This window comes from Alosa pseudoharengus, unplaced genomic scaffold (genome assembly GCF_046254945.1).
Source record: "Alosa pseudoharengus isolate Yale_2024_CS ecotype anadromous, Long Island Sound unplaced genomic scaffold, YU_APseudo_1.1 YU_APseudo_1.1_scf_3, whole genome shotgun sequence".
NCBI lineage: Eukaryota > Metazoa > Chordata > Actinopteri > Clupeiformes > Clupeidae > Alosa > Alosa pseudoharengus.
This window is the reverse complement of record NW_027468718.1, coordinates 40,094,977-40,120,803: the sequence shown is the minus strand read 5'-3', so window position 1 is coordinate 40,120,803 and position 25,827 is coordinate 40,094,977. Positions and strand designations below refer to the sequence as shown.

The 25,827-nt window shown below is 40.6% G+C and overlaps 2 protein-coding genes across 6 annotated transcripts in view; one reads left to right on the top strand and one right to left on the bottom strand.

Annotated features, from left to right (window-relative positions):
• Window positions 1–2,135: 2,135 nt before the first annotated feature.
• Window positions 2,136–17,304, bottom strand: dbr1 (debranching RNA lariats 1). Its single transcript, XM_076264242.1, has 9 exons — window positions 17,203–17,304; window positions 14,248–14,446; window positions 14,041–14,165; window positions 13,815–13,895; window positions 13,643–13,728; window positions 12,285–12,509; window positions 10,384–10,461; window positions 4,043–4,188; window positions 2,136–3,263 (listed from the first exon to the last, which is right to left on the bottom strand). The coding sequence occupies exons 2-9, from the start codon at window positions 14,442–14,444 to the stop codon at window positions 2,516–2,518; spliced, it is 1,686 nt and encodes a 561-aa protein (XP_076120357.1). The 5' UTR covers window positions 14,445–14,446; window positions 17,203–17,304; the 3' UTR covers window positions 2,136–2,515.
• Window positions 17,305–17,547: 243 nt separating this feature from the next.
• armc8 (armadillo repeat containing 8) overlaps window positions 17,548–25,827 on the top strand; it is a 253,834-nt gene continuing 245,554 nt past the window's right edge. For all 5 annotated transcript variants that reach the window (XR_012981938.1, XM_076264244.1, XM_076264243.1 and 2 more), the window contains exon 1: window positions 17,548–17,778. Coding sequence is in view for 4 of the 5 variants with exons in the window: in XM_076264244.1 (XP_076120359.1) it covers window positions 17,734–17,778 (45 nt within the window). In the remaining variant the exon portion in view is untranslated. The remainder of the gene's footprint in view (window positions 17,779–25,827) is intronic.

The following is a 25,827-nucleotide window of genomic DNA, read 5'->3' as shown; positions in this document are numbered from 1 at the left end:
CTTATACTTCATCTTGTCTGAAAATGTCTTTTTAAAAATGCATATATCAAACCGATAATGACATGACGAAGACACAGCGTTAGCCACTGTTATCACTGAGATCATTCATTCCCCTGTTCTCTCGCTGGTCTCTATCTTGCCTAGGTGGCTCATAATTATAGGGCTGTGGCCCGTCACAGGGGTTTTCACTGTTTATTATCAATATGTTGTTTCTGGCGTAGTTAAACTTTTTTCTTTCTTTCTAGTGGTTTCCAACCTGCAAGTTGCTCTTTAACGTGTATATATGTCAGGTTAAATTTGTAGTTATGATTAACACAAAATAGTTAGGGGAAAGACACGTTTGACAAGTCTATGTATTGTTTTGAATGTTTTTCGATACCTAAAGGCAGAATATAAGATGAATAAGTTTGTTATTTTCAGCACTCACTAAACACAAAACTCCCCCTTTCCCCAAAAAGAGTCGGTTGACGTGTCCTCTGGTCGCTGAGAAAAATGGATAGTTGCTGAGCTATAGACTACCACAGCTGTTATCTGTCAGTCTAATAACTCCACTATGACCCAACCAATTTTATTATTGAAAACTAAAAGTCCTATCATAAGCTTTCCAGCCATATGATTGGTTTAGGGATTTGTGTGAATTTCTTTTAATACTTGAAAGTAAAAAGCGAGAGTTGATGTCTTCTTCAGCTGGAGGAAAAGCAGCAGGAAGCGCATAGTTCATCTTCAAGTCATCTGCAACAAATTGCAACCTTTTAGCTTGCAGAATAGCGTCAAATGTATCAAAAATGCTAAACACTACAGTACCTCGACAAGCAGCATAACTTAACATGACACCGGAGGAGCGTTGTCACAAACGCACATAAAGCTTGGTGTAAAGGGTTACGATGAACACTAGAGGTCATATCATGTATTTCAGACGGATTTATGGACATGGTGGAAACAAGGCATAAGGAAGGCCAGTTGAATAGAACTAGGGAGGACATTGTTATCATCTGCGAAGTTAACTGTAGGCTACTTTTAAGGTAATCTGTGAAGGCATTTTACGACATTGTCTAGATGCAAGTAATGCCTCCAAATTGTTCTTCATGTTTGCTATTTTAAAGCTTCTGAACCTTTATGTTGGCTTTATTAATCTAAAAGTTGATAAGAGTGAGATTTTGAAAAGAGTAAAAAAATTTTTTTGTTATCATTGGCCAAGTTAGGCTACTTACCAAGACACCTGACCAACTCTCCACTGGTTCTCTTCACACCAGATATGTTCCTTTGATGGGAATTATTTATGTTAAGATCAACTGATCACACTTGTGCTTCGTTATACCTGCAGCATGTAGGTAATTGAAAGTGTAAACTGATGTGCTAATTGTATTATAGTGTATGCAAGTGTTATACTTCTCTAAATGTTTAATCTCTTGAATTGAAATGGAAAGCTTTAAAAAGGTACACTATGCAGGTTTAGGTAATGTTTCACGATTCTTGCGAGATTTGTTGGGCTGCTGTTCTTGAAGTTGCATGGCTGGTTTTCCCGGTAGCGACTCGCTACGTCTATGCTGTATAGCTATGCTAGGTGAATGATTCAACTATTACAAATTTGTTTACCATTAAATTGGCTTTAAAGGTTATATTAAGGTGAAAGTCTTGCATAGTGTACCTTTAAGTTTACCCAGGGCCCCAGCTGTGGCGCAACCGCACCTGCACCGTATGCCGGTGACCCAGGTTCGATTCCCGCCCCGTGGTTCTTTCCGGATCCCACCCAGACTTTCTCCCACTCGCTTCCTGTCATTCTCAACTATCACATTAAAGGCATAAAAAAGCCCAAAAAATATACTTAAAAAAAAGTTTACCCAGTGCTTCTATACTCAGGGTAGAGGTTAATTGGGGACGCCAGTTGTAGTGTAAGGACGCACACGCTTCACCTTCTCTTTTTAGTGACACCACGCACTGCTCACACAGCAAAATAACCCCTCCACTCACCAGTCCCCCTGCATGTTTACTCCTTACGACATGACATTTTAGGCCAGGTGGCTGCTCACCACTCCGGGTTTGTGTATTCACTAACCATGGACGGGTAAAATGCAAAGAAATAATTTCCCTAGGGATCATTAAGTATTATCTTAATTCTATTATTTCTATGATACTGAAGATATCCATGCAAATTTTAATTAACCATACTAAATACAATCAGGTGTTTTAAATCTGAAACCTCAAATGAGTTCTAGCTATTACTGCCAATTACATAAATTATCACAAGGATATCACTTAAGATTCAGATCAGATTCTGAACCCAGTAGAGAGCAGTACAATAAAGTAACTTCTTCTGTTTTAGATTTTATGATTACAAAACAAGCCAGTCTACTTAAGTATTAAATTGCGTCTTAGGGAAATTGTGAAAATACAACATAAGATGAATGTACACAATACAGAAAAGATCCTAAACTTGGTATACAGACAATTCAGTATTTTGACAAAAATGTTTTCACAGGAATTAAACCAACCATAGAACAATAAGGATGGACATTCAGTTTTCTTCATATCCATCGTCCTGCTTGGCTATATAGATTGTCTGGTTTCTTCTCTTAATCTTAATAGTTCCATCCTTACCTACATCCTTTTCATCACTGCAACGTTTGTGCACTTTGGGTGGCTGTGTTACCCACTCTTCTTGCAATTCTGGGTGAGGCAGGTTCTGGGAAGTGGACTGGGTGGGCAGAGGAAGTTGTAATGAGAGGGAGCCTGGGGACTGGTTGACTACTTCAGCCTTGGTGGAAAGAGAGTGTGGGAGGATTTGTGACCCAGAGGGCTGAGAACTGTATTCACGGTCAATCTCCTCAACACCAACTGCCCTCTCCAATCCGGTATCATCAGTTACCTTTTCCCCTGCTATTCCATCTTCCTCTCCTTTGTCCTCGTCCCAGTCATCTTCAATGGAAATTTCATCTGGGTTATAGGAGCCTGACAGCTCTGATGTGTCAGCAGGGTTTGAAGGAAATTCCTCACAACTGCCCAAGTTGTCCTCATCCTCTCTCCTTGCACTTTGTCTCAACTGGCTAGTCTGCCCAGCTTGAGCATATATGTCGGTCAGTCCAAGGGTAGCACAGAGTTCTGTAGTCTGTGGGTTAATTCGATAAGATGGTTGTGTATAGGGCTGAGGGTGGATGGGGTCGTATGAAGGGACAGTAAGAGAGAAATTCACAGGGACGCAGAGGTCACCCCCCAGGTCACTCACAACTTCCATCATATCAGCTTCGGCAACAGTAAAGTCCCACCTGAGTGCAAATCACACTGAAGTTTAGACACCGCATTAACATTTAAACATCAAACTTTAACTGGGTAGTTCATACAGAGTTTGGCCCTACTGCTAGATTTGATAGTAAAACTGCTCCCCATATGTAAAAGGGATAGAAAACCACTCATTTTAATAGGATTCAATGAGAGACTCAACCTACCAATCTAAGAGGCATTCAGAAAATGAATGCATGCATGAATTAATGCAAACAAAGAGACCTGTGTAATAGAAGTTCACAAGAAGCCTTGTCATTCAGAGTATGACCTGCCTGTGTACCCATAACCTAACAACCAAAAAAAGCACAACAGTGATAGAAACAAAGAACTTTCTTCTGAACATAGGCGTCAGTTTAGCTGGGGATGCTGGGCGTCACATCAGTGTGGCAGTGTTACAATGTAGCTAATTCTCTGAAAACCAGTCAGATGCAGTAACGTTATGTCAGCCATTCATCTAAAACGCTTTTCTATCGGGTGCTAGAACCTTCATCATGCTCTAACAGAGCTTCTAATCGTAAAAGCAATTTTCCTAAAAACGCCAGCCTACATGCACAGTGGCTACACAAAAACAGGAGGGCAGGATTTTCCGTGCCTAAGCAAACATTTTGGTACAACTAAAGCGCTCATCTTCAGGTGCTTGTTGACAGCGAACAGGAAACAAGCTTGCCAAAAACGGAAGTTCATCACTACGCTAGAGCACAGAGCCTAAAAAAGTTAGACAATCATAAAAAAACAGATAATTTGAAGACTTTATGCCACCAACTTTGCATGTAGTCCGTTGTCCTCAGGAGGCAACCAGATACTGGGGGAAACTTTTTGCAAGCTGTCAGTAGCTTTAAGGATAGCCAGCCATTCTGGATCATATTCCAGTTGCTCAGAAGATCCTGGTCGCTCTGCCAATTCAAGAACCTGAAAAAGGGAACAGCCAGGTCACCATCACCACCACCACCACAACACAACACCACACCCACATTCACCCAAGAATGAGACAGCTTTTAATTTCCACAACTTCTGACAGCACATGCACTTCCATGTGACGTGTGTGCCAAAATCATCAAACATTAGAAGCACTATTTCTATGGAATTAAATTAGACTCAAATGTTTTGTATGTGTGTATACCGTTAGCTTGCACCTCCAATGTTTGGGTACCATTTATTTATATAGCACTTTTTTCCAGACAAAAAGTCACAAAGTGCACTGTTGAACTCTTAAAACTCTACTGTTTCATTGACACTGTCAGTTTTATAATGCATTTCCTTCAGTTAGTAGACCGTAGGTAGGATACAAATGTTCTTCATTGGTGGGGACAAATTCTATATCCATCATAGCATAGCATAGCATAGAAGTCACGCATGTTATGCTTATGTTACCTTATGCTACGCATATATCTCGGACGGTTAACCGATTATTCGACTATCCTTGCCAGGCCTGGAATTTCACCATTTTAGGGACAAGGCCACTTGGCAATCGGTTAGGCGTATTTGGCCGGGGGGTACAAATGTCACATGCCATCAAGCATCAAGGCCAAAGTTAACTATACAGTAGCCTACCTAAACAGTATGTATACAGGGCAGTGGTGGACATTACTTGAGTACATTTACTCAATTACTGTATTTAAGTCGCTTTTTCATGTATCTGTACTTTACTTGAGTATTTCAATTTTGTTAAACTTTTTACTTTTACTCCAGTACATTTCGAGGCCAAATATCTTACTTTTTACTCCACTACATTTTGTGACAGCTGAAGTACAGCTTAAGTTCCTTTTGGAAAAAAGACTGTACAAATACATGTGTACATGTATATTTTCTATTAAGCGAGCTAGGCTTTAAATAATGGTGTTGCCTAACCTATGTTATTGTCATATGCACTATTTACTGTACCTTGTTGACCCCTTTTCACAATATTGATGTTACCATAACTAGCCTCTTGACGCCATCAAGCAAATGATAGACAATGATAGACAATCTGACACTATCAAACACAAAAGGGAACATCTTGATTTGGTCCGAAAGTGTAAAGCATTTAACAAAGAAAAATGTGGTTACTTTGAAGTATCTAAGATAAGATATCACATTAGTTTGTTTTTAGTTATTTCTACATACAACAAGTATTAGCTTATTTTGTCCTTGAATGGAGGAGAAAGGCTCAATGAAGGCCTATGTCTGTGCCGAATCATTTCAACAATGCAACTGTATTAGGCATAATACATTTCAGGACTTTTACTTTTGATACTTAAGTACATTTGAAGGCAAGTACTTTTATACTTCCACTCAAGTGGAAATGTAAAAGGAGGACTTTTACTTTTACTGGAGTAACATTTGACCATGTGTATCTCTACTTTCACTCAAGTACAGGATTTGTGTACTTCGTCCACCACTGATACAGGGGCATCAGAGACTACTTATAGTGATTGGCATTAATGCCTTTAATTTGAAAACCACATTTTTCATTCATTTGTGTCATTATAGCCCTTTTTACACAAAGATGACGCAAAATTCTCGAGAAGAGGAGCCGTCTTTTTGCCGCATCATGTGTCTAAAAATTTGCCGGCCTGCTGATCTGTTCACATGATCTGGCATTTTAGGGAGCCAGGAGGCAGGACCAGCTAGCAAATTAAAACGTGACATGCAACAGGAGGCATGTAGAGTGATAGTCGTAGGCCTTATGCGTGGGCCTTCAGATGCAGCAGGTGTGTGAGAACCGACTGCACCTTGGTTAGCTGTTGCACAGATTTTTAGTACCCTACAAATGCAAATGAAGTTGCTTTGCATCATAAAGCGCTTTCAGATATAACCTCCGGAGTACATGCGGAGGTTTGTCAAACGGAGGTCCTACCCTTCGGATGATTCAGATATGATGCTAACCTGCGGACCTAATACTGACCTTATACGGACGTATGTGTGAACGACATACACGCACATTACAGAATCTCCGTGTGGTTGTCGAGTGAGGGGTGGGGGCTTAGAGTTCACAAGATGCGAGATATATGACGCAGAATATATGCGGCCGCCGCCTGTCACAGCTGGTTTTTGTTTACAAAGTGTAGCCTATGTATTATAGGCTAAAGAAGAGAAATCTATTGTGCGTAGGCTAATACTTGAAGTAGGATGGTCACGTAAGTGCGCACATACAGTATTTGTATGTGTGCTTCGAGTAAACACATTTATCTGTTTTCAACGTAATGCAGGCGCGCGGGAATTTTTGACCATGGGTGCTGAATAACAAAATAATGGATGTCCCACGATTTCTCCCCTAGCATGATATGATTTGAATTTAGACAGCTACGCCATTTCAACGCGGTGTATGAGTAGGCCTAAGAGCGAGACGTTTTATAATGCCCTTGCCACTCCGACTCATCAATAAAAACTGCGTGCACACACACCAGACCAGCACTTGACTTTACATCATTAAACTATTTCAGTATATTGCTTTTCTGATTGTCAAAACCACACCTAACTTATGGCGTCTCCACTCCACAGCAAGTGTCCTAACCACGTTACAGCTGTTTCTATCTGAGCGACTCCAATAGTGAGAGGATTTCAGTGTCATATTTCGGTGGCACTAGCTAAGCTGTCGTGGAACTCGAGATGACATGTCTACTGATAGGCAACAGGTCTCACCAACACGAAATTCTAATTGCAAAAGATGCATCCTACCTCATCTGTTGTACTGTAGTTATTCGAAATTGGGCTTTTCACAATCCAACGATATATCCAAAGTGCGAACTAGTTGGTTATGGTTTATGAAAACTGCCACTATGCATGCTACACGGAGTTCTGACAGGGCTGTGCATGGCCTAATAAACAGGCAAGATATAACCCACGATCGCCATGGTTTCGTTGTCAATTCGTGTTTGTGGTAATAATGACAGCAACAATAAAACCATCTGTATCTTACGATCTTCATCATTCTTGACAGATCACCAGCCTCCTCTGGATGGTCATATGCATAATTAGCCTATAGCCTACCTTTAGTTTTCATTTAATTTTAAACACGAATCTACTGTCTTTACTGCCGGGAGAGAAAAAAATCCTGTATTCTTTTCTGTAGCCTAATTCTGCCTAAGGCTATCAATGAACAGAAAACCGTGTTGGCTAACAATTTATTAAATACTCCTGTTATTGTCGTCAATGACGTCGCTGTAGGCTACTGCCTTTTCAGCGCCTTCTGCTTATGATGATTCAGTCTTTTGAATTCGTTTGGCCTTGCCATGCAGTTGTAGGCTACAACGTGCCATTCCCTTCATGTGTTTTATCAAAATGTTGTATGCCCTCATGGACAGTAGATGATGTCCGTGATGTCTGCATCTTTCCATGTCGGAGATTTTCTGGACAGCACTATGCCACTCCATCATAACACTGGCATTTAAGTCAGATTTAACCACATGGACGCACGAAAGAAACGTCACCAACACGCCCTCTCACTAGGTGTGAATTTTAACCGCATGTTCTACGCCTCGTTCAGACACAGCACATTTACATAATGTCCGGAGGAAATACTAGGTCGGGGGTAGTATAAACACCGGGTGAATTCGGACTTCCATATGACCGGTTATGTCGTTCAGATATACGGCCCCACCGTTTAACATCGGCAGAACCTCCGGTCTTACACGTATGTCTGAAAGCGCTTATAGTGCAGTACTATGTGTCGATGCTTAGAATGTCGGATTCTTGTGATCAACGTCTTTGGACAATAAAAAGTAATTTGGAAGGGAAATTGAAGAGAGGGAGCAGTTTAGATGAAAGACTCAATGATCTTGAATGCAGTAGACAAAGACGTTTGGCTCTTCTTGGTCAATTTACGTTGGAATCTAAAACAGTGGCATATAGAAATGTTCAAATGAGAAGGCACAGAAAAAAAAAAACGGCTGGGCAAAGCCAATTTGATTGAACATAAGAGAGGCCTAGATTAGATACACTATATATTAATCATAGGCAAGTTATATTTATGACATAAAAGTGGAATTTTTGAACACATTTGATCACAGCTGACAAATTACGCAGAAACATTTTCAACCAGAGCAAAACAATGCATGAATGTAGCTTCTGCGTGTCACAATAAACACAATTGAGACAATAGATTGACTATATTGGACAACTGCAAAGCTGTATCATATGTATGTTACATTCATGGCATGAATAGTGGAACTTTTTCAAATTACGCAGTCGCTAAACATTTTAAACTTGCGCAAAACGGCATGAACCCAGCATCGGTACATCACATAAAACACAAATTGAAGCAATAGATTTATGACATAAAAAGTGGAATATGAATGCATTTTATCACATCTGACAATTACGCAGAGACATTTTAAACGGAGCTGCCGGCTGTTAGCGATTTAACTGATTCTTGAGCTCTCAGCTGAGTGCTGACTTGCGCGTCTTTTTTAGATGGTGTACGTAAACGTAAGCATGGTTTTCTGAACTGGGGATTATCACTAATTTTACCCCCATAACTTTTGACAACTGAAAACAAAATGTGATACAATGAACAGAAAGCCTGTTTTCAAATTAATTCAAAGTCTAGCCTGTTAATCAAATGAATGTATGAAAATAAAGTTGTGCGTCATGTTATTGAAGGAGAGTAACGTTGCTATTCCCTGACGATGAGTCAGATGTAGCTACAGTTAAGTTATGTTGACCATTCATCTACAATTGTTTTTCTTATGGATGCCAGAAACTGCATATTACACTATGACAGTTTTTAAGGGTAAAAGCCTGTTGTCGCAAGTTTTGGGTAAGGTCCATAGGCTACAACAAAGTGTTTCTGGAGTGAAACCTCGAATTTAGTCAGACCTGTGTGATAGAAGATTATGGCAAGGCTATCTTTATCTCTAACTAGCTCATATCGAGAAGAATGCACGATTGAAATAACAGTAGACTATAGTGTTGCGCGGGTTAAGTTTTTTTAACATCCGCACCCACCCGAACCGTCAGGAGAGTTGATCCGCACCCACCCGACCCTCAAAAATATGCGCTGATTAATAACCCGAATCCGACCCGACAAAAAAAAAAAAACAATGTGCCTATAGTCTAGGCTATCCTTTGTAGTTCATATTGAGGTAGACAATGCTTTCTTATTAACTAAACACTGAAACAATTTTGCACTGTAGGCCTAGGCTATATGCTTCAACAAAGAGTTGTTGCTCTAGGCTTGGCTCGCTAGCATGTTGGATTAATTTAATCTGAATCTAGTTTCCCAGATAGCAAGAGGCTGGCAGACCGCCATTATTGGTCTAAAATCTTTTTCATTTGTTCAGTTAATACGCCATATATCATTTTATTACTATTCATGACAAGTTAAATTTAAAGAGATGGTGGTCCAACGGCGGAGCACAAGTGGCATACCACCAGCGGTCCACTATCTGCCAATCTGATTTTGCTATCTGGGTTCATAGGCTAGGCCTACTAAATACATAAACAAACTGAAAGATCCTTTATTCTTTATTGATGTATTTAAAGGTAAAACACAAGTAATAAGCTACATCATGTAGCCTAACCTGAACTCTCTCTCCGCGCGCGCCCGCGGAAAGAAACGCACACACATTGACACAGACGTGTTCAATCGGTTTAAACCCTTGATATCTGTCTGTTGCCTACTTTAAATTTTTATGAACTGAACCAGAAATCTGTCTAATGAAAGAAAGTTGAAAATTATCATTAATAATAATAACTGAGAACCAGTAGGATGCATCATGCATCCATGAACTTAACAAAACTGCATCTGTCTAATGAAAGAATGTTGCGGGAATGCAGGTTTCAGCGCACCCTCTGTCACGCGCCTGTGTGAGAGGGAGAGGGGAAGATGGAAGGTCTTGTAGACTAATCATATCTTAACCTGTTTTATGCAGTTAAGAGAGATTGCAAGGTTTGTTGCACTTAATGTTCTGCCGAGATGGTCTATGAGACATACGTTCACACCCGGTATCATGTTTCAACACACTTTAATACACTTTTAAATACTTTTCCCCTACAACACAAGGTTGTTTCTAAGTGTCCCCAATGTTGTGAACGGTAGTGTACTTAATATTACTTTGAGAAACGAGATATGGACACAGAAAAAGATGCTAATTTGGTCATGTGTTATGTAGATAAAATGCTCACCTGTAGAAAGTCCCTGTGAGGAAGGCACTTATCCAGCGACAGGAATTTTGTAGTACGAGGAGTATTGTGACCCTGAGCCTAAAGAAAATGACACTTTGATAAGATAGAGTGAAGAAAAGTGCTGGGTTTTCTTTTCATATTTTAGACGAAATGTGTAACAAATCTGCAATGCCATGAACTATAGTGGGTACAAACAATTACAATATCAAAATACATAATGTTTTACCTGTAGCTGCCCACATTAAATTAAAATGCTAAGGCTTGCCTTCAAGGTAGTCTCCAGTTCTGCACTCACTTATGTGAATGCCTGGCTTGACCACCTATATGCTCAACGCAATCCAAACTTTTCACATCTGTTGTTCCCCGTTGGTGGAATGCTCTACCAGTTCCTACCTTCAAAAACTTTTAAAACTTGTCTCCTCTCAAGTTAGAAAGTGTAATAAGTCCAATGGATAATGAAACGTGGCGATTTTCTAGGCTGATGTGACATGGAACTATACTCTCATTCAGGCGTAATAATCCAGTCAATAACCAATTCGTCTGCTGCAGCTCTAAGCTCTGCAAATCTAGATTTAAGACCAAACTTTTCTCAGAAGCTTTCTGCTAACTGATCAAATGTTCATTGCCCAGTTCACAGAGCATTCTTCGGGTGAGTACTATTGTTCCTTGTAGTACTATTGCTGTCCTTAGTTGGGCAAAGGGGGATTCTGTGAAGTACAGTGTTTCTCATACATTGACTAATCTGTGGCGGGGTGCCACGAAATAAAAATCGGCCGCCACAGATTAATATCCTATGTTTAATTTAATTTAATCTAAATTAAATATAAGATGAAATCCTTGCATTGCCATTGACCTGCGCTTTTTACGCACGCAGCCTTTCCTTGCCCCGCCCCACTCTCTTCAATTTCAATTTATTGTGCTTATAGAGCGCCAAAACATAACACATGTATCATGGCGCTTTACAGAATGTAGGCAATCTCTCTTGTAGCCCGCTGCCCCTTCTCTGAATGTGCATTTAACAAAATATTCATGATTGTTGAAGGATTGAAATCCGCTTAGCATTGTGACCATGCTGCGCAAATTTGTTCAAAACTGCTGCATTGAAGTGAACTCTGCTAAGATCTTATCACAACATAGTAAGCTACATTGAAGAGACTAAACTAAGTTAAGTTGTGCAATCAAGCAGTATCTCAAAGCTAACGTTAGAATACTGTTTGGATGTCGAATTTAGCATGCTTAGCCTACTTACAGCTGCTTGTCAATTTCGTTGAAGGGCTCATTTTATTGACTCTGACACTGAATGTTTGCAAAATCCCGATGTAAATGGAAAAGTGTTTTCCAAAATTCAAAAGTGCTTGTCCCAAGGAGAAGTACAAACCTTTATTTTAACTATGTAGAAAACGTTATGAATTGCATCCACACATCAGCAGCCTTTCAACTGTGTTACAATTGCAAGGGTTCCCTCACGAACGTCTTTAAGTGACAGGCACTCAATTAGAGCTGTCTCTAACCTATACACTACCAAGACGATCTTAATACCACCCCCCCCCCCCCCCGTTGTCCAAGTCAGCTACCGCTTAATTATTACTTTTCAAACACTTTTAAACTATTGCCCTTTATGCTTTTATGTACTATTACCTTATGTGTTTTATGTTTTCTTCTTCTTTATTCTTTACTTTTTTAAATATTCTTTGACTATTGCCCTTCTATGCTTTTATTAGCTATTCCTGTTTGCTTTTGTTTATGTAAAGCACATTGAATGACCTTTGTGTATGAAATGCGCTATATAAATAGCGTTGACTTGACTACAAGTCCTTGTAATCTTTTCTTGGAAAGTGCCACTCTATGCTCTTATATGCTGCTTATAAGTCAACATCTCCCCTTCCCTACATCCCATTCACCTCATGCTCCACATGAGCAGCAAACTTGACATGTAGGTGTGCTGAGAACCAGTAGGATGGTTTTAAGTGAGCCAGAAGCTCAGCTGCAGCAGGACTACCCAGGGTACTGGATTCAACCTCTTGTTGAAGGAATTTCTTCTTCCTGATCAGTTCTTGCATGCAGCCATAATGATAGATTCCTTGGGGCCAGTCATGAGTCATAAACACATCCATTGGCATCTGGATCTGAAATCAAGACCTACTCTTCAGTCATTATGTCCATATTACAATTATTAGTTTACTAATATTGAAATGTAGAGATGCACCGATTGCAATTTTCTGGGCCAATACCGATTTCTCGTAGAGTTTGATCTGCCGATACTGATTTTAGCCGATTCCGATAGACATTTAATGAAATTATCAATAATGGAATGGCTGTTAAAAAAAATGGAACAGATGGCAGTTTCTCATATGGGAGGGTGAGGGAAAAGTGGGAGTATCACGCAAACACAGGGGAGGAAAAGTGCTAATAGCGATTGATTAGGTGCTCCGCCATATGTATGAAAACAGTGTGCGTCTGTTTTGCGGTGAAAAACATTAATCCAAATTCTGGTTAATGCATAGAAACTTTGAGACAGCTGACTTAGTAGGCTATTCCGAGCACCAGTTTTCTTTACTGTAGGCTACTATGTCAAAAGCAACTTTAACTTTTGTTTGCCTTTCTAATAGGCTATCGTATGTTCACATTCACAACATCCACTTCCGAATCTGCTAGACTAGTATTAAGGCATAGCCCTAGTCTATGTGCAGTAAATAGTTCAAGTATTTTTAAGTGGAGTAGAACTACTAGGCCTACTCTGTATGTCGCTGCTTGTTGACATCTTATTATTAGCCTATGATCGCTAACTTTGATTCTTTTTAATGTCGCAATCGGTTAACTCCGTTCAGCTGCGATTGTGGTTCAGCTGTGGGCACACAATTAGCGGCAGGGAAGGGCGGTGATGATCGCTGTTTACGTAGCCTAATGAACTGACAGCTTTGTTAATTCCACGTAAAGCACAGCGTTCACTTTCTGCGCATAAACACTAGGTATTAGCTCTTTCTTTGTACATCCAGCCCTGAGGGCTGGCCTTTGCTAGCTCCTTCAAACTTTGCAAACTCAGATGGGTGATGTTTCATGTGCGACCCACGAGTGCATTTGACCGGCATAAAATCGGCATGTTTCAGACTGACCGGCCGGTGGTCGCCGGTCGTGAAAATCGGCCAATTCCGGTCACCAGCCGATCAATCGGTGCATCTCTATTGAAATGTTACGTTTCCCAGAGTATAGGTTAATCACAATGTGACAAAAAATGGGGGATACGAAAGGCACACCACACCTGCTTGAGTTTGAAGACATCAATGCTTCTGACATGGTAAACGCTACGAAGTGTCTCTGGACTGTAAGGCGGAAACTCATAGTGCCCTACAATGCATGAAGGCTACATATTTACCATGGACATGACAACAAGAAAGCAAGTACTTCAAACAGCATTTGCATGGCTCCCTGACCTTTGCTATAATCATGGGATTTGAAGATTCCTGATAGTCCACCAATACGGATCCCTTTGTAACGTACCACACCAGCATAGCCTAGAAAGCAAAGAAGCCATTTTGTTAAGTATGATCCATCAAATCATTAGCATTTGCCTATTTTTTTTTGTGTTAGACGATATTGTTGGAGTGCATGTAAAATCCACAATACTGTGTTGTCAATTTGTTCATTCTAAATCTTTACCCATATAGTAGATATTAGGCGCTACCCAGCCTCCGTAAGGAAGCTCTTGAAGATGATTGGAAGCTTCATGGTTTCCACCAATAAAGATGGTTAGGATAGGGGCTTTCTTTTCACCTGAATAATATCTAGATAAGGCAAGAAACACACCATTAATTACACATTTTTAAGAACCCCTTTAAATAAATATCATAGAAACGGAAAACTGACTTGTAGAAGGTTTGCATGTGCCGATACTTGGTCGGCACAGCCATGCACTTCATGTCGCCCTCATTGCGTACGGCCTGGAAATCCCCACAGCAAAGTAGCAGGTCCACCTTGAGGTCCTCTCTATCTTCTAGATAACGAATGGTCTCGTAGATTTTGTCCAGCTCACCATGACAACAACCCTCCACAGCAATCTTCATGTCTGATGAGGCACCAGCGACAGAGACATCAGCTTAAGTAACATTACTCCAGAAACTCCGGTCTAACAACCACCTAGGGTCTTGTTTTTTTTGTTTTTTTTTTGGGGGGGGGGGGGGGGGGGGGGGCTGCTGAGAATATGTATACAACAAATAGCATTAGGGATGGGCCGATGGACGGCCAATATCACGATGGAAAGCAACCATTGTGATGCCACGCCCCCACAAGCCAGACACGCACTTATTCTATAGACTACTTTAACATAGGCTAAAACATAAAAATGTTTCCCTGGAAATGAAATTGAGAACTGATGCATATGCAGAGTAGCTTACTTAAGTCACTTCTGTAGAGAGCTAGCTCGCTACTCCCTCCCTCTCCCTCCCTGCAATTAAAACTCTCCTAAACACGCATCTCGTCGGTTATTGGTTGAAACACTTTATTTTGCCTTTGAGTGGGTTGCCAACCCTTGTTGATAGCAATTGTTTTTGTGTACAGATATCGGAGCCTAGGCTGACAGAGACACGTTTTTTTGACGGCCTGCTTATGGGGCAGACAGCTATAGCGGACAGTGTTGTAGTCAAGTCACTATGCCTCGAGTCCGAGTCCAGGTTCGAGTCCCCAGTGTTCAAGTCCGAGTCAAGTCCAAGTCATTAAAAAAAAATTCCAAGTCAAGTCCGAGTCGAGTCCACTACTCATCCGAGTCAAGTCCGAGTCGAGTCACTATTGATCCACGTCGAGTCCGAGTCGAGTCCCTACTGATCAAGTCGAGTCCAAGTCCAGCACTAAAGTAAGCATAGCCTACATGTCGTTCCATTTTTTTCCATTGCAGATGAAATCCTTAAAAGCAAAACGGACAATCTTCTGTCTCCAAGCAGGGGTGCCATCACTTGCGTGAAAGTAGTATTGCCAAATTTCTTGCCCAACCCAATGTGTTGTATTTATTATATCTGAGAGAATACCATACCATAGCCTATAGGCCTACTCATAATAAATGAGCAATCCACATCCCAATCAGACAGGCCAAACATTATGCTGTTACTGACTGCTGACAATTGTATAGGCAGTGTTGTAGAAGTTCATACTTCACAAGAGCTAGATGGACGTTGGAGTAGGCCTATTTTGTAAGAGGTAGTGTGGATCATAAAAGGGCCTCCCCCGGGCATTTTTTTCAATTCTGGCTGTTAAATAGCCTACACAATTTTAGCCCAGTTTGGGAGGGACAGAAACAGAGCAGGGCCCGTCTTGGTAGCTTCTTTCTGACTCCCGTGACGTGAACACTGGCTACCGGCAACTGTATAATTATGTTATCACTTCACTGACACTATGGAGACATATTTCACGTCAACAATAGAGATGAAAACTAGCTTTCGGTTAACGGAGATGTAGATCATCTGCCTAATTAATTTCTTTGCGCAACAGGCCACATTCTACGTTCATTTCAGCTAGATGAGTGAAATAAATGTTTTTTTAAGCTGCCATCGCCATAGGCTAGGCTAGGCTATGACACGAAGCAGTAGCCTAACATTCCCTTGAACTAAAAATAGTATTACGAATAATTTAGATATTAAAATCATATAGCAAATTATAGCCTAATGACATACTACAATTATAGCCTTATGATATATTTTAAAAAAAAAGTCGAGTCCTCGTCGAGTCCTCGACGAGTCATCGCGAGTGCGAATGCACAAGTCCGAGTCCAAGTTCGAGTCATTCAGTGCTCAAGTCCAAGTCAAGTCACGAGTCTCTAAATTTAGCTAATGACTCGGACTCGAGTTCGAGTCTCGGACTCGAGTACTACAACACTGATAGCGGATCGTTAGGAAAGATTAGATAATGTGATCATTTATGTTTGATCGATTCGTCCGCAAGAGTATCGATTAATGTGTTTATTTTGCCGCCTGTTTGTTTGCCTATCTATTTTCAGCATCAGCTCCGACCTTTCTTTTTCTGTCTATGGCTCCGATGTAAGCGCACTACCTACTCCTAAGCTGCGGGTGGTTTTTTTTTTTATATGCAAAGACATGAGGCTGTATAACGAAGGCTTTAGATACCTGCTCCTACATTCCGAACTTTTGTTGATTTATTTGAAACTTCATAGATATCATGTAAAAATATTGAGTATTGAATCGTATCGAATCGTATCGTGGGGAATTCTGAAGTATCGAAAATAATCGAATCATTGGCTTAAGAAATCGATATTGTATCGAATCGTCATGAAGACTCCGATTTACACCCCTAGAAGCTACCTGTAACAAAGATTTGTGAACCCGTAGCCCCTATGTTAACAAGATGTATAAAAAAAACATGTACAACTTCAACTTTACTGTTACACATTTATGACTTTAGTGTGCGCATGCAAAATCTGCAGTTAAATGTGCTCGCCACTTTTGCACCAAATATACTTTGATTTTGTGTGGGCTGGGAAAAATAATCGCCCAGCCCTGCTTTAGACTACTACAAGCTGCCCGATAACCTGATTTAACGTTAACACAATACAATGTCACATCATTCAACATCGCGTACCAGACTAAAGACAAAAGGAGAATGATCTAGAATAAATATCAAAACAGCTCATTTCAAACACTAACACGCCGTTATGATGGGTAGGGAAAATAACTTAGTCCAATCTTAGCTATCTTTCCGCAACCTTTAGGCAATAGCTGCCTATAGGCAAATTAAAACTAACGCTTTATCATATTTGTGTCGTATAATATGGCAAGCATGAAATAATTTAGATCAGATAATGATTGGACAACTTACTTAAGGCTGAGGTGGTTCAGTCATCAGTACACACAGTTCATCCTTGAATCTGTCTGGTGGTCAGCCAGTCAGTCCACATTTCAGTAAAGTCAGTTGCGTTACGTTGAACACGACTTTCCACAAGGTATTATTACTCAAATAAACGTGTCTCAATTTTTTTTATGTTTGGGTATCACCTGTTCACGTGTCTTCCTATTCTATTCATCTACTACAATGAATACACGTGTATATATCTCATTAAGAATTGTTTTTACATGCAAAGGTAATGTCGAATCAGTCGCATTGAAGCTCTACGTAATCCTGAAGCGTTGATAAAATCTGATGGTTATTTCACCCATTTCACATTCGTCTTAACTGAAATCAATTTCATATCAATTTTGTATTGTTCTGCTGTCAAACATTCGTTTTTTGGACGTATATATCATATTTAGCCCACCGACATCTTTACTGCCAACATTATTAGGTTGTAAGTTTGCCGCTTAACTTATAGAAAGTGCTGTTCTTGTTGGGTAGTTTGTCGGACAAGGAGAAATGGCGTGCTTGTTGGAGGCCCCCCTACGCATCAGCGTGTTGTCTGTGAGTTCAGTGAAGTACCATATATATATATATACTTTAAACACAATTTCAACAGTTATGATAATGATGATAGAAATGAAAATGGCAAATGTTTAACCCAAAGCCTCTGGTGGAAGTCTCATTGAATGTGGCTGACATTTCCCCAAGTGAACTATTCCAGGTTACGTTGTATACAGTGAGTGAAAGGGGGGTTTGCGGATGGTTGTGCTTGGGCTGATTCATAGTCTACGCAAGCAACGCAGAAGCAGTTGACAACTCAGCCTCACGCACGTTTTGAAGAGCCCCGGGTTTCCATTACAGCATTGCGCAAAACTTAACCGATATTTTCAATAAGTCCAAAAACACTTTTGCGAATGGTCGGTGTGTTTATTAAATGATGCAATACGATTAAACATGTTTTTATTATTATTTTTAATATTCAATTAGTAAAAAATCATTTTGCGATGGTAATTCCAGTTAAATGTGACAACGGATCTCCCAGACTCGAATAAGTCTTGGCAGTCTAACCTCAATTGCATAACCCACGCTGGGGTGGTTATAAATTGAGGGTAACAGATGAACCCAGCTAACAATTTCTAGCTCACAGAACGTTCGAATGTTGGTTTTAGTTGTCCTGTGGTTTGCCAGGAAAGTTTTTTTCTTACGGAAATATAACGGTATCCTTGTTTACTACTGCTCTGGTTTTACGTGTTTTGATTTGCAGAGCGTTCTCCCAACATGGATTGTGAACCTTGAGACTATGACGTTTTCCTTACCATCTCAATATTAACTAGATGTACCGCAGAGCGGTACAAAATATGACCGCCGCCCAGTCCAGCACATTTTTTCCACAAAAAGAAATCACGCTGAAAGGCCTATATGATTCTAACTGTCTCACTAAATTGCATTATCCACACTCAATTCTCACTGGTATCTGCTAGACAACAAGTACCAAAACATGATTAGTTCATAGATTTCACATGTAAAATTCATTTTATACAACCCCACCTCCATCTTGCCTGTTCATAATTATGAGAAATTCTTGATTGTTTTTGTTATGTTTATGTTATGTGTGTGGGTGTGTGTGTGTGTGTGTGTGTGTGTGTGTGTGTGTGTGTGTGTGTGTGTGTGTGTGTGTGTGTGTGTGCGTGTGCGTGCCTGCGTATGTGCCTGTGCATGGAAGCGTACATATGTCTACTGTGTGAGTATGTGTCATACGCAGTGCCGGCCCAAGCCTTTTGGGGGCCCTAAGCAGAATTTGATTTGGGGGCCCCCTCCCACAACGCAGTCACCTGTGCTTGGCGATAATTGACAACTTCACACTATAATGTCATATTATAAATTAATTCAGTGAGGTTATGTATTAATACAGCGACTGATTATGAACTACTGTCCCCCTGGACACAGATGCATAAGGACCCTCTCCCCCTACCCTGTTTGTGCAAATGTGGGTACAAACGGGTGTGTGTGTGTGTGTGTGTGTGTGTGTGGGGGGGGGGGGGTTAGATGTGATTTCCTGTATTCTGGTGCATTTTTGGGATGGTCAGCTGGAGAAGGGCAGTACCTAAATTTGTTCAGATTCATAGCCTTTTGCTTTTTGACTTATTGGTAGTGAATTCACACAACTACTTGGGGTTCAGGGTCCCTTGACCTCTTGGGCTCGGTAGGCTCATTCAGTAATCCATCCTTGCTCACATGCCAAAAATGTTTTGGGGCTCCAATCTAGACTTCTGGCCCCATGTGCTTGGTAAACCAATGTATTAATATAGTTGTTATTTACACCAACCCTGTCACCTTTTAATCTTAGAGGGTACTAAAATCACAGATTTATTTGAAACATTCATATTCAAAGTGAAGCACTAAGGGTGGTTTACTGAAGTTGAATTGACAAATAACAAAATACAACAGCATTTGTATTTGTTGTAAACAAGTACATCAGTTTAATGACTTGTTTTTCAACAGATTTGCTGAACAAATCCGCAAATGTGCATTAAATGAGCAATTTTCAACTACAAAATAAAAACAAAATAGACAAACATTAATAATCAAAAATAAAATGTCCCAAAAAATAGATAATTATTCCTACTTCGTTCCTGGTTTTTAGGCATCTGCAACTCTGCAGTGGACGAACCTGCAATGATTAAATAAATACAGGTAGAGGTAGAGATGTGCTCCAAAGGACTTCAACAGTGTCTCTGAAAAAAAAAAAAATATTGCATAAGTGCATAGTTGATCGAGCAGAATTAGTTTATTTTGCTATCATTACTTACACTCAAATAACAAGCAATTCCACATGTAACAATTCATATTCTATTGGCAAATGAGGCATAATCAAAAGAGTATACTTAATTGCAGTATGGTGAACGCTTAACATGGTGATCTACTGCAGCCTAAATGTTAGGGTAGCACCGCTACATCACTTGCCACTATCTTAATCAAATGTAAGTTTATTTTCATCACAGAAGTCTCCCCACCCAACATGGTATATTTTCTCAAACACTACCATCTCTCTCCAAAGATCTTAGAGCAGAGCGCACTGCTGTTCCATCTTTGCCTATGAAGCTGGAACGTTACCGATGCCCAGAGTCGCGCTAGTCAGTGGGTTGGGTTGGGACTGGGAGCCTGGGCTTAGTCTGTTGTTGCTATCAGACTTACCACTATGTCACATATTATAGAGCAGTAATAAACTATCAACACTTTCAGGTACGAAATCAGAAACAATCCCTCTGTGGTAAATTTGCCTTCAGCTACGTTTTCATGTAGCTACTGTAGTGCTAATGTCCACTTCAGTCAGCTAGCTAACTTTAATTTACGACATAATAAGCCCACCTAGAGCAAGGGTACATGCTTGATTGAACATCCAAAACAATCCCAATATCCTTGACATCTGAAATACATCTAGATAAATATATATTAATGGGAGACATTTCTCTGTTGATGGCGGAGATTTAGCTCTGGTGATGGCTTATATTAGATCATGACAGCTAGCTAGCTACCTCAAGCACAAAACATACTGTAAATAATCATGCAAAACATACCTGTATCTTGCTCGTTTTTCTCCTCCTCTGTCATTTTCTTCGTTCTGTTTTCGGCACCAGAGAGATACGTCCTTTTTTGTGACTTGTCTTAACATTACCGTCTCTTCCGATTGTTGAACTTGATGCAGTGTCTGCACGAATTGTATATGCACCCGAGGTGTCTACTTTATGCACGTGACTCAAAGGCTGGCAGACTCAGTAGCAGTAGGCAGGCATATTGATCATGAAATCATAATTTTCTTGATTTGAATGATAATTGTTTCATTTATTCATTCATTGATGTCACTTGTTTACGTTATTTATTATGTAAAAAAAAAAAAAAAAAACTCGATTGGGGGCCCCCTGGTGGCCAGGAGGCCCCAAGCAGCCGCTTAGTTCGCTTATGCCTCGGGCCGGCCCTGGTCATACGTATGATTACTGTGAATGTGTGTGTGTGTGTGTATCTGTTTGTGCACATGTGTGCACATGAACTGGGTTAACATGACCCCTGGAGGCAAATATACGGAAAAAATGGTCATCCTAGGCCCTACAGTTCTCAAGATATTCACAGAGAACTGTGTCTGGCCTACCCTCCTTTCGGGGGGTCCAGTCCAGCGGGGGGGCTACAGATCAAAACGAAAAATGACAGTTCCATGCTATCCATGTGGGGGTACATGCCCACCAAGTTTTGTGTACCCCGGTCTTTCAGTGTCCCGGGAATCCTTGTTGGTGTACGTCACTAAATGTACACATAAATTGTTTTATTGTAAGGCCCCCCATGAACGAAAGTACACAAAACTTGGCATGCATTCGGAGGGTGTCATAATGATCCTACAATTTCAATTTCGTGCAGTTTTGACCATGTCAGCCAGAGATATTGTGATGAAAACACCTAATTTTTTGCTTTTTAATTTTTAACTAGGTGGCGCTATACATGAAATAAGTGGTAATGGGATGGGTTGACATGGCCCCTTGAGATCAACATACAAAAAAAAGGTGGACCTCCTAGGCCCTACGGTTCTCGAGATATTCACAGAAAACTGTCTCCGGCCACCTACAGGCCAGTTGGTGTATAGTAACATAAATTAATTTATTGTGTGGCCCCCCATGAACGGAATTCCACGAAACTTGGCGTGCATTCAGAGGGTGTCATAATGATCCTACACTTCCAATTTCGTGCAGTTTTGACTATGTTAGGTCACAGATACCTGCGATTACAACACCTCATTTTTACTTTTTTGTGTTTAACTAGGTGGCGCTATACATGAAATGAGTGGTTATGGAATGGGTTGACATGGCCCCTTGAGATCAACATACAAAAAAAAAATGGTCCTCCTAAACCTTACGGTTCTCGAGATATTCACAGAAAACTGTGTCTGCCCTACCCTCCTTTCGGGGGGTGCAGTCCAGCGGGGGGGCTACAGATCAAAACGAAAAACGATGGTTCCATGCTATCCATATGGGGTTACATGCCCACCAAGTTTCGTCTACCCCGGTCTTTCAGTGTCCCGGGAATCATTGACAGAAATTTGGACATGCGAAAAAGAAAAAAAAAAAAAAAAGAAAAAAATCTGACTAAACCTATATGACCGCCGCTTCGCTGCGCGGCGGTCATAATAATAAAAAACCGTTTAGAAAACCTCATCACAACATCCCAGTTTGGCTCTCTTAATGTCGAAGAAGGATTAAAGAAACCTTACCATAAAAAATGCATTTCTTTATTATGCGGACTATAGTGCATGCACATACTGCAGGGTTGCCAACTTTGGGTGTTTGGCTGGAGTGAGATTTTGTCATAGTGCACGTGCTCCAGGCTTGGAATTTCATAATTTTAGGGGCAAGGCCACTTGGCCTTCAGTTGGACATATTAGGCCCATAAAAATGATCAAAGTTGTATTTACTCTAACACAGTAGACCTTCATCACTGTATGAAATGTTACAAAAACATGAAACATGACATATTACATAGCACTGTAAATCATCTGATTTTAATATTTACAGATATCTAGGTTATTTTTAACATTTATTTTCTATTTGGCCTGCTATGAAATCATGTATTGAACAATTTAAGCACAGCTCAGCTTTAAGAAACTCAAACAGCCTACATCAGGGGTCTCCAACAGGTAGCTTGCGAGCCAGTACCTCCCCACCTGTTTCTAAGTAGCTCTCCAAAAGCTTTGAGGAAGATGTTCATAAATCTGATAACCCAGTCACTTGGGAAATCAAATTCACAGTCTACAAAGAGAGAAGGAAATTGAAAGGAACCTTTAAAAAGCATACAAATCTTATTCAGCAGTTTTGGGTGAAGGCTATACATGGCATGCTACTACTAACATAAAAGCTCTCGGCCATGTCCATTTTGTCAAAGTAGCTCTAGGAGGAAAAAAGGTTGGAGACCCCTGGCCCACGTGCATGCTTAGCATTTTGTGATCATTAAGTGAATCGCAGGACTATAACCAAAGAAGGTAAAGGAGATTTGTACCAAATAATGGCTGTGTTGTGGGTTGTGTTTCTACAACACGTTGGCACAAAACTTAATTTCTGTCAGAAACCAAGTAGGCAAAGCATTTTCTCCATTGTCAACATCTATGTTCAAGCAGTAACGTGGTTTAACCACATGAACTCCAATACAATTTTTTTGTACGGATGTCCTGCCCCCACTGCTACATTTTTTTAGAGGAAACGCTGTCTCCTGATTTTAATATTTACAGATATCTGACTTTGTGAAACTTATAGCCCAAAGTTGGAGACATGCATGTCGAAATTTGCTACAAATTCAAAACCGGAACAGCTAACTGTACAGGGGAATGCTTTACACCTTTGTGATCAGTAAGGTCTGCTGTTTATTATGATATATGGTTTGTGGTCATGTGTTGGTCATGTGTTGAGTGAAGAGTTTGTAAAGTATTCCACCTAGATGAATGGGTAGGGAGATGGGTGCAGAACTGTAGAATAATATGATTACATTTAAAGTTACTTTTCTCGCAAACCGTTTACCACAGCAACTAGCAGCTAACATTGTTTAAAAGGTGAGAAAAAGCTCTTTCATGTGATGTGATATCTGATGTCTGTGTGATGAGTAGGCTACATCCCGAGAGAAGAGAAGAATGGGTAAATTTGGACCCACTTTCTTTTTTACCATGTGCTGTCACTTTCTCCACTGCGTAAAAGACTAAATTAATTTGCGCTGTGAATGCTAAGATTATTTTGACAGGCCATAGGCTACATAAAAATAAATTAGTAGTCGGAAGCAAAGCAGAATATTGAAAGAAGGGGGCACAAAGGCCACAGTGGCCTGTGAACCTCCGATTTTCTAGGGCAACGACCATGGCCATGGCAATGGCCGCTGTGGCTGCTGTGAAATTCCAACCCTGGCGCACAAAGCAAAAAAAATTCCTAACCCTAATTTTAAAAATGTCTGTCCCCTGACTCTATTGATATGTCTAATCCCTGATTTATGTAAAAAAAAAAACCTAATAGAATGGAAAAGTTTCTTCAAAATGTACAATTAAGTTATTAACAAGAACAGTCTTATACCCTGCGGCATGGATGAATTATGAGCCACTGGGCCCCTGGAGAGGGTTGTACCAACAGGACTTAAGCTAAGACTGGCGTAACTCAACGTTCTATGTCTAAAATGATATTGTGCCTGTTGCACCATGCTGACTTATGCCTATGGTCTGCGTCCCGCACACGCGCACTTACGGTGAGCGTTTAACGAGAATTGCGTCATTTTTACGGCATGTGTCACGTTTTTGAGGTTAAGACCGCGCGTCATGTTGATGCGTAGACTGTGCATGTGTGAAACGGAACTGCTGTAAACATGCCCCTACAGTAGGAGGAACACATAGAATCTGAACACCTAAAACGCAGCAAACCAATGCAGAAGAAGACTTGTTTGGTGGTTACCATAGCGATGATACAAAAGTCCAGCATGTCAGAGAAGGCTACGATTGGGCACATCTTCCGACTAAGATGCAGGCAATCATTTGGGTTTCTGTTCTGATTCGGGGCTATTTATTGGCTACATTTTGGTATCCCCTCTGCCCCTTGGTGCCTTTGTGTGTGATGCTTGTGGTTGAAACATTTCCTAATCTCAGTTATAAGATACACCAGGCACGTAACTGAAGCGCTCCGTTCGCGTTGTGTCTGCTGCAACAATTAGCTTCCACTGTAATCAATGGAAGTAGTAAACTCCGTATGTGATAGCGGCGCGTACGTTCGAAAAAAATAGACCATTCTTGTCAAATGGATTTTACGCGTCGCGAACGGAACGATTCAGTTGGGCCTGGTGTAGCTTCCAACTTACCTATATTTGCCCTGATGCACTCTTTGACACAGATACACACACTCGCTTTGGACTCCTTTCCCTGATACTGTCTCTTTCTTTCCCTGATACTGTCCCTTTCTATATTAGCCTATAGAGCAACTAAGCTAGACAGGCGCGTATAACTACAAAGTGGGGTCTGGGATCTCATAAGTGTATCTAACTACGTAGGCCTACTAAAAATTACATTTTACTGCGACTTACCGTGACTGAAAGAGCTGTAAACAGTGCTGTCTATTTTTGAGGCTGCGTACAAATCTGCTCCAGTGGAATTTTTATTGTGCGATGAAAAAGGGCAGTCTGTAAATAAATATGCCTTCATGTTTGTTGGTCGTAGGCTAGTCTATTGTCAAAGGAATGTTGGTTGACGTTGGTTGAATGGTTAACGTTAAGTTTCTCTGCAGTGTCATACGTCATTGCATGTTGCAGTCAAAATGTTAGGCTGAATGTTTTGCTGGCTAATGTTGAAGTTTACGAACTTGGTCTAACATTTAACGTCATGTAGCTCCTTGCGTTTGTATGGTTTTGCGTAGTGCTGGGCGGTATACCGGTTCACACCGTATACCGGTGTATATTTTCGTTATGATATGAATTTTTAATATACCGCCATACCGGTGTATTTGATTACACAACGTTTGGAACGCTGCGCCGCACGACAGTGTTTCAGACGGGACTTTTGTCACACGCACGCATGGTGCCACTGCAAGGCATAGTGAGGGTAAACAC